The sequence below is a fragment of the Gossypium raimondii genome, chromosome 7 (genome assembly GCF_025698545.1).
Source record: "Gossypium raimondii isolate GPD5lz chromosome 7, ASM2569854v1, whole genome shotgun sequence".
NCBI classification, from domain to species: Eukaryota; Viridiplantae; Streptophyta; class Magnoliopsida; order Malvales; family Malvaceae; genus Gossypium; species Gossypium raimondii.
This window is the reverse complement of record NC_068571.1, coordinates 34199112-34209549: the sequence shown is the minus strand read 5'-3', so window position 1 is coordinate 34209549 and position 10438 is coordinate 34199112. Positions and strand designations below refer to the sequence as shown.

Genomic DNA, 10438 nt, shown 5'->3' with positions numbered 1-10438 from the left:
TCTCTAATTTGACAGATTGTGGTAAGTGTTAAGTAAATTTTATGTGATAAAACATATTGAACAGTGAAATTGAGCTCAATTATGTGATCTCACCATTCAGAGATTATGATTGATAGGTTATGTTAATAAATTATGTGTATGTGAATTTAAGTGACAAAAATTAAACAGATAATAATATTGAGCTCATTTACATGAATATGTCATTTGAAATTGTGATTGACAAGAAGAAATAGTGATTTGCATGCTTATGTATGGTTATATGTATTTATCTGAAATACAAGAAAATGATGATTATTGATATAGCTATAAAATGAACAAATGGTGAAGTTAAAAGATCAAATGGGTGAGAAATAAAGCTTGGAAAATAGCCTGATTTTTTTTTCCATACGGGTAGACACACGGGCATGTGACCCCTATATGTAAGAAAATATATGCATGAACTAGGTGGTTATGATGGTATTACATTGATGATGAATGTTAAGTCGTATATAAATATGTATGTATTTATGAACTAGGTGGTTAATGGGATTGTAGTGTGGTAGCTCTCCTTACCACTAGCATAATGGTGATAAAATATTATTGAAGTGACAGTAAACACATAAACAAGCAAGTGTTATCATCATTGCTGGACCATTTTCATGAATGCAAGGGGGATTGCAGTTAGCTGACGGAAATTGTTGTTTTCCTTTGTCAATGGGGACACCAACCCGTTCTTCTCCTTGAACTGGTCTTCACAAGTCACTGGTGCATCCAAGGCAGCACTTATTTCTGCATTAGCAGTTCCATAATCTACACTGAAAAGCATCCAAACCTGTTTCTAAACTAGACCCTGCAAGAGAGTAAAGCTCTGAGCAATCTTTCAAGCAGTTCCTTGCAAACATTCCAACGCTTTTGTTATCCAGAAGCTTGGATATTTTGGAGCCGATAGCCGTGGCATTAGCTATGGCTGTCTCAATGGAGACTAAAACCAAATCTGCAACTCCATAGGCTGCTTTGGCTTTGGGATTCCCTTGAAAACCTGATACACAAAAGTCCAACTTTACATTAGCAGGATTACCTTTTGAAGCTTCATAGCAAGATTTTTGGATAAGATCGAGGTTGCTGAGACCAGCAAAAGGTAGAAGAAAAGAAGACAAGAAATGTGGGAATTCTTCATATTTGGAAAATTGGTATGAGAAAGAGAAGGCTTGAAATGAAGAATTTATAAGGGAATGAACCATTTATCCTTGATTCTCGTCAATCCATCTTAAATGGGGGGCACTAAATCATTTTTATTTGTTAACCAATCATTTATCTTATTTTTAGAAACGTTGTTAATTTTTGAAATTTTATTATGTTAGGATTTGGTTTTGCTCATAGTTGAAATTTTATAATTTTGTGAATAAAAATCTTTGATTGTGGTTCCATATTATATTAAGTTCCATATGATTTTGGAGTGATTTAAATTCAGGAGAAATCTATCCAATTTTTGTCAATACATTTTTCAAGATCAATATGAAAATGACATTCCGTTTTTCAGAGTATTTATCAAGTATTGATACGGTATCGATACCTTTTGTTGGGGATTGATAAATTTTTTTAAGTACCGATAGTGGTATACTTTTTATCGGTACATTTTTAAGTATCGATACGAAATTGGCATTCTAACTTCCAAAGGATTTATTAAGTATCGACACGATATTGATACCTTCTATTTGGTATCGATATTGATGGCTCCAATGGTCACTAAATTAGACATTAAATGTTATTAGTACCGATACTCGTAGAAAAAATATTGATATTTGTTATTGCATGTGACATCAATGCACTTATATTTTCATCCCAACAACTCTATTTAATATTTCAACAACCACAACGGTTGGAAATCAATTAAGGTTTAGTTTAACATTGCTTCTCAAAAGTGTTTTTGAGAAAAAATCACTTTTGGGGAAAAGTTAAATTTTTCAGCTTTTGAAAAAAATGATTTGCGACCACTTTTTGGCTTAGAAAAAGCCTTTTTTTTCTCTAAAAAAATAACTTGTTTAGGAATGCTTTTGTCTTAAAAGTGTTTTTTAGAATTAATACTAAAGACACCCTAAATAGTATAAATACCATCATCCAAAGGGTCTACAACAACAAGAGAGATTATCAAAGAAAAAATTTCAATCAACAAATCTTTGTACTTAAAGTTTTCATACTTTTCTTGTACACACTTGCTAGCTTTCATTGTTGTTTATTTAGCTCAAGTGTTTTATTATTTCATTTGTGCTAAATTGACAAACAATCCATTCTTGTAAGGATTAATTCATTGTTTGTTTATTTGTATTACTTTTTGAGCGGCTTTTATCTTAAGGTTTGGGTAGAAACCTTAAGAGAGTTGTAAAGTTAAACATTATCCACAAAAGTTAGTTAAATTAGTGAATTTGGGAAAATCCTTAGTAGTGGAAAGTTAAGGTAGCGGAATAAGCATTGGGGTCGAACCACTTTAAATCATTGTGTTCATTTTTTTTCCTCTTTTCTTTCTAGCTTCCATAAATTTTTAAAAGTCAATTCATCCCCTATTGGCGATTTCAATTTGATCAATCGAGCTAAAAAATGATATTGTGCACTCATTTTAAGTATTAACTTTATAGCAAATTTTAATTTTAATCAATTTTTAATTTTTAATTTTTTAATGAAAAACTTCACTTTTTAAAACCATTTTATATTTTTAATTTTAAAAAATTAATTTTAATTTTTCTCAAGAAACGAAAAACATGCGATTTTATTAGAAATAATCTGAATTTTGATAGAAAAACCTTCCCAAGTTGTTTTGAAAAAAAAAATTCGAAAAAAAGGAATGAGTGATGAGAATGAATTTTCATGAAATTTGTGTACTAAAATGAATATACATATAAAATCATTGCCCACCAAATTTGGTTGGAACCCAAATCAACATTTGATAATGAATCCAATTTAACTCAATTTTAATTATGGTATTTAAGAGTCCAAAATTCACTAACTTGTTTTATGCTTGGGATTAATGTTTGTTGAAAAACGTTAAAGTCATAGTTGGCATAATTTTGAGTTAATTGGACATTTAGACCATTTTTCTTTTTATCGGATAAGTTTTAAGCCCACTAGTTATTTTTCTTTTTTGTTTTTGCTTTTATAAAGTATTTTTAACAAATATTAAAAAAATAAAAAGTTGAAAATTTACAATAACAGCCCCCACATTTCTCAAGGTTTACATAATTACATCCCAAATTTCACACAATTGTTGAGACAGGTGATGTCCTCCAAATGGCCAGTTACCTGCACAAGGACACTGGCAACAACCGCCTAGAGCAGTACATTCCTCGGCGCCATTCTGCACAAGGCCAGCACAGCCATGCCACCGCAGCTCTATGAGGAGCTCATGCTCCTTCTCTCCAAGCTCTTATATAGCAACATCCAAAAATCGATCAAAAGGAGGTTAGCTGCATTTTTATGAATTCAGAGCAAGAAAAGCATGCTTTTTCAGCTTCCCTCAAGATTCAAAACCATCCGACTGCACCATTAATGTAACAGCGTGATTTTGGGTCTAGTCAGAACAGCAGTTTTGGGACCACAAATCCGACGAGGAAAAATGTAATGGCCTGAATTTTTAGTGCTGTCGGAACGGTGATTCGAGATCACTAAATTTGACAAATGGGTAGAAAATATTATTAATTTAGTGAGTATAAGTTAAATGTGAAGTTAGGAAAATTTTTGAAATAATGAATAGTACAGTAGAAATAAATATTAAAATAATTAGAATAAAAAATGAGGTATCGAGACCTCGGGGATTTTAAACCGAGCCATAAATATTTATGTAGTGTTAAAAAGTTAGTATTAAAGTTTCGTTAAGAAATTTTAAAGTTCCGATAATTAATTGAACAAAAAGGACTAAATTGTAACAAATGCAAAATTATGGGAAATGATTAAATAGCTTTAATGATAAAAGGAAGAGGGCTTGAAAGGCAAATAGACCCAAGGTCTATTTGGGCTGGACGGCAAAGACATGAAATCAGCAACAAAGTAATGAGAATTAAGGGCAAAATTGGAATATTGCAAAATTTACTTAATAAAGTTAGGACCAAAGTGGAATTATCTAGATTTCTCTTTATTTTCTGCATTCTCATCAGCAAAACACCATAGAAGGGTTTCCTTAAGCTGGTTCTTCCTATTTTTACTGCAGGTAAGTTCAATTCTTGATTATTTCTTGAAAATTTTATGTTTTTGTGACTTTTACAACTAGGCCCACTTGTTTGTTGAATTCATTAGTTTTTGATTCTATGAAAGAAGTTGAAAGTTGCTATGAATATGTGCTGGAAGTATATGATGATTTAGCATGGAATTAGAGCTTTAAATTGTTCATATGCTGATTTTATTTAAAGAATTGAATAGAAAGTGAATGTTTGGGGCCTAATAGTAAAAGAGTTTGAAGATAGAGTTATATGTGGAAATTCTGAATTTCAATAGTTGTGTAACAACTTATAATGTCTAGGTAAAGTATTAATTGAGAAAATTAGATTAATTGGGGGTTAATTGAGAAAGGACCGAATTGTATAAACTGTGAAATTTGGGGCAAAATGGGAATCAACATTTTGCACTAAAGCATTTTTGGACAGCAGCAGTAGTCTAACTTTGAAAAATCACCAAAAATTGTGAGAATTTAATTAGAGGATGAATAAAATATGAAATTAAATCTTGTTGAGTCTAATTTCTAATAAAAGAAACGGTGTAAGTAATGAAATTGTAAATTTTGAGATATTTGAAGTTTAGTTAGACCGAGTCAGAATGAGTTCGAAATCCCCTGTTCTGAATTTGGAAAATTGTTAAAAATTGTATAAAAATAATTATGAGTTATAGTTTATATTCTTAGAATCCTTAATGAGTCTATTTTCAAAATAAATAAACGGAAACATCATTCGAATTATTTACAATGAGATAATTAATTTTTAGTGAAGAGAGGTTAGAACTGTCAGACAGCGAAACAGGGGAAACCTTAAAGAATAAACTATACTATTTGGCTAAACCAAAAATTCTGAAATTTTTATGGTAAGAAGATATGTGAATCTAGTTTTGGAGAAAATTTATGGATCTTAATTTTAAGTTCTGTAGCTCCGGGGAATAATAATTTAGTGACTCTAACTCAGACAGACAGTTTGAATTTTACATACAAGAAAATAGTGAAAGTACGAATAATGTTGTTTAAATGTGTTATACACATTAAGGATGAGGAATGGAGAGGAGGTGGAGGAAAATTGGGAAATATAAGAATTATTTGTGTATAATTGGTCATATGTTTGATTATAACTGATAAACGATGAAATATGAATGATGCTTATATTTGTATATTATTGGTCATGGTTTAAGCTCATGTGTGAAAATAAAATTTTATAGTATGTGTGTATGGTATATTCGGTATATGATTTGGCATGAAATAATGTCATGAATGGTTTATCATGTGGTTAGTTCCAAAAGGAGTTATGTTTAAATACACTAGCTTGCAACTATGGTTGAATGATATGTTTATATCTTGTGTGATGTGCATAGGAACAAGTGTGGAAAGATAATCAAATAGTAAGTTCATATGGCCGAAATTTAATGATTAAATGTTAATTTCATGAATTATATAATGTATGATGAAATATATATTTATTGTTGAAATGAGAATAGAATAAAAATGCGAAAACTGAATAAATAATCAAATTGAGCGGAACGCCGGATTTGAGTACTTCTGATCAAGTGACAAAGTGATAAGTGGTAGCTTTAGCTACACTTATCTGATCAAGTGACAAAGTGATGAGTGGTAGCTTAGCTTCACTTATCTGATCAAGTGACAAAGTGATAAGTGGTAGCTTTAGCTACACTTATCTGATCAAGTGACAAAGTGATAAGTGGTAGCCTCTTATCTGATCAAGTGACAAAGTGATAAGTGGTAGCTTTAGCTACACTTATCTGATCAAGTGACAAAGTGATAAGTGGTAGCCTAGCTACACTTATCTGATCAGGGACAAGTGATAAGTGATCATACGTAATACCATAGTTATACTATGGCCAAGAGGAAGTGAAGTACTCAATTTTCTGTAACCGTTTCCTAATTTGATTAAGGATGGTAAGTGACAAGTGGGCCCAAAAGAATTAAAGCAAATGGATAAGTGGCTGTGTATTTATAACAGGATGATGTTGTTATTTAAGCTAAAGTGATATTTTCATTGCAAAATTGAGAATTTCATAAATGTGTTATTGAATGGTATAATCGATAAACATTGAGATAAATGGTAAATACGTATTAGTGTTGAACTTAATGTCATTGAATTGTACGTGAATTAAATGAAAATTGCTAGTGATATGATTTAAATTGTGAGCATGAGAAATTGCGAATTGAATGAAACGGAAATGAAGCATTGAATTGCATGAGTATGTATCGGGTCTCGTAGGCCCTAATTATTATGATTATAATATTTTGAGGATATATTGTGAAAAGTTATAGAAGCATGTTAATTATTTTGAAAGTTTTAATTTAGATGAAATTTTATAACTCGGTTTAATACGTTTACAAGTGTATGTGTTTTGGTAATGCCTCGTATCTTATTCCGGTGTTGGATACGGGTAATGGGTGTTACACTTAACCCATTACCTCCATCACCACCGCATATCTGAGCCACCACCAAACCTTCCTTGGCACCTAACTAACCCAACTTCATCCTCAAACAACCAAGGCTCCCACCTCAATCACTATCTTCACCACTATTAACTCCCAACTGACCCCTAAACCAAACTTAAAGCCTCTCCCTCAAACCTCCAACAACCATTCGGCCACTTCAATCTCACCATCCACAACACGTTTAATTAAATCGAAAAAAGGCAGAGAAAGAAAAAAGTCCTCTTTATTGGACGAGGAATCCTTCGCTGTTTCAGGGGGAGTTTATTAATGTTTACTAATAACGGGATACTCTTTTTCAAGTCGAGTAAATTCATGAGTTTTTATTAATAAAAGATAAATTTTCAGTATTTTCATGGACACTTAAAAATATGGTAAATCATTTCATTATGAGATTTTAATTCACCCGAAAATAAAATTATTTTATTATATGTGAATACTTCGATGAATCACAAATAAATATTAGATTTCATATTTTGAAATTTTGGATAACATGTAATTAACGAGGTATCAATTTTGGGTGTTGTAGGGGTGCTATAACCTTCCCTATGCGTAACCAAATTCTTAAACTTAATATTTCTCTGGATTTCGATGTGAACCTTAAAATTGTCATTTTTTTAAAAGGGTCTTAAAATTTCTTTATAAAATGTAATTTTGTAAGTGATCGATCACATCTAGTAAAAAAAAATTAGTAGCGACTATTATTTTAATTTAAAACCCTTGTGTTCTCATAAATAGAAAATTTCTATGTTTTGAAATATCATCAAGCTGGTTTTAGAATTTCAACTAAAAATGGTTGCGACAACCCCAAATTAACAAGTGATTAAAATGAAAACTTATGAAAAGTTGGGTGATAACTAAATGGTTTACCTAATCTGTTATTACCAAAAAAAAAATAGATATTTGAAGAATTTTATTATACCCCTACCCCAACTTGGGCATGTGACATCACAAGAAGCAACCTAGAAGCACCCATGGATAACCTTTTGCCTTGCACCATCCAATTGGTCATTGGGTGGCTAGCCACTTGCATGCTTCATCCTCCACTAAGCCGCCTATTAAATAGTGGGCTCTCCATGAGGCCACTCGCTTTTTAGGTACACACTTATTTCTTAAAAGAGGACCACTCAAACTAATAACCTCACATTACCCAGTAAAGGGAGTGTCAAAGCATTTCTACACTTGACAACATCCAATGTGTAATAGCCTTACCACTTGGCCGACTACAAGTTCACCATATCCTAAAGTTGTTGGCGACATGAAACTACCAAACAAGGGGATCCTCCCTTATATATACCCCAAAACATGATGATAAAAGGATCTTCTCTCCCTTTTAACAACCTCAAGCATTCTACCCAGCATATGGTTTTCCTTTCCTACCCTTAGCTCTCTTCTCATTACTACTCTTACTTTGACTCTTTGCCTAGTAAGGTGAACCGACCTTCTTGTCATCACCACCCTTGCCTCCTATCTCCTTCCTTGTTAAATACTTGTATCAACAAATTTTAATATCAAGCAGATATTGTTATTTAAATCAACTTAATAAAAATATTCGAATGATAATCAAAGTTGAATATCATCATAATTAATTAAATTTGTATTAAAATATTTCATAACTAACATATATCTAGTTGCCAACAACCTCTTGGCCTAATGGCAAGAGCACTATATTGTAGGCATGAGAGCTTGATTTTGATCCCAATTAGCTCCATTCTCCATCCCTAATTATAAAGAAAAAGCTTACATATCTAGTTTGTTGTCGTTGTTGTAGGCATCTAATTATAAAATGGCATAATGATAGATTTAGTCCTCAATGTTTACATTTTCTGTTAATTTAGCCATTATTCTTTTTTTAAGCTAATTTTAGTCGTTAACCTTTCAAAAAAAGTCAAATTACTTTTCTATAATGGAAATGCTAACTAAAATATTTTTTTTAACATTGTTGGCGTGACAACTTGCATGGTAGTCTGCATGCACTTCAAGCTAATATGACATTATTTGTTTTATATGCCACATCAACAAATAATTTAAAAATTATAAAAATAGAAAATAATATAAAAAGTATAAGAATTCAAAAAAGTAGCATAAAGTACACATGGATTGTCATGTAGTCTACCACATTAAAATTTAATATTTTAGTTGGTATTTCCATCAAAAACACATCATTTTGTCTATTTTTCAAAAGGTATATGATCAAATTTGACTCTTTTAAAAGGTTGAGATCCGATTTAATTCAACAAAAAGAAGAAGAAGACCAAATTGACAAAAGATATATACATTAAAGGCTAACTTTGACATTATACCTTCTAAAATTTATCATATAAGCTATTTTATATCATTATTACTTATTAGAAAAGTTATCATGTAAGCTATTTTATATCATTATTGCTTATTAGGCATATTCATGGACCGAGTATTTCTCTTATTTAAATCCAATTGACTTGGCAATTTATTTTACAATTTTAATTTTTTAAAAATAGTTATTATATTAAAATATGTATATAATTAAACTTAAATAAAAATTATTTATAAAAGAATGGCTAAATGTTGAAATTAGGATTCAACTTTTCATGCACTTTAGTCTAGTTTGAGAAAAAAATTAGATTAATTCTAACGTATTTAGAATTAAATACACGACAGTTGAATCAAATATTGCTTAAAAATAAAAGAAAATAATAAAATCATAATTTTAGACCTGATTTACGGTATTTGAGAAGCTCTTATTTGAACACTTTTAAAAAGGTGTGGCTCTTACTAGAACACTTTCAAAAACTGTTGGCTCGTATTTGAGCACTTTGAAAGTTTTGGCTTTCATGTAAGTACTTTAATAAAGGTTTAGCATATATAAACATTTTGAAAGATTTGACCCTTATGTGAACAACCTTTAAAAAGTTGGGCCAATTTGAGCATTTAGTTAAAAATAAATAATAGTTGGTAAAAGTATTATAGAAGCCCCTACACTAAGAGTCAAATTATATTTTTCTCGGCTGCAATTGGGGAGTCATTAGAGATGCTGATGGAAATTGGTTACGTGGCTATTCGATGGTATTAAGGAAGGACGAAGTATTTAGGATTGAAGTAATGTCAATGTCAGAAGGGCTACATTTATTATGGGATAATAGATATCGTCAGGTTGAACTTGAATGCGATAATGCCCTTTTGGTGAAAATAATTTTGGCTGGATAAGCTATTGATAGTTATTTTATAGAACTACGAGCTATCCATAAGTTGATACAAAGAAATTGGAGTATCTGTATCCGTTATATTCCTAGAGCTCCTAACACAGTTACGAATTTTATAGCCAGACATGCTACTACAAGTTTCATAGGTATCCAGAACCCCACATTTTATGCGGGAGCTAATTTAGAAGGATAATAAGAATTTGTTATTTTCTAATTACTAAAAGAATACAATTTGCTCCATTTACATTAGAAATTACCCTTGATTTCAAACCAAAGAAAGGTTGAGATTAAAATGGATGAGACGGTGATAAAAATTTGTAATGTATAGGATAGGGGTTATATAATTGTCGACATTATCCAAACTTCACAGCTGATATATTACACGTATAATACAGATGTCGTGAGTTGCATGTTATTGGGGCATCTCCAACCCAAAATCCTAAAATCATTTTTAAAACCATGCATTTGTGATTAAATTGATGAAAAGTTGTAAATAATTTAAGAAAATAATAATAAATGAAAGAGTGAAGGCAGGGCATGTATTAGGAAAAACAATCGTCGGCGTTGGCCGATAACACCTCTACACTCTAGATTCCATCTACCCCCC

General features: G+C 31.2%; 1 protein-coding gene across 1 annotated transcript; it reads right to left on the bottom strand.

The window, feature by feature from the left end:
• Positions 1-321: 321 nt before the first annotated feature.
• LOC105794618 (putative invertase inhibitor) lies at positions 322-1156 on the bottom strand. Its single transcript, XM_012623885.2, is given in 3 exon segments — positions 322-797; positions 799-1096; positions 1099-1156. Coding segments are annotated over 3 exon segments (534 nt in total). The 3' UTR covers positions 322-619.
• Between the last annotated feature and the right edge of the window lie 9282 nt (positions 1157-10438).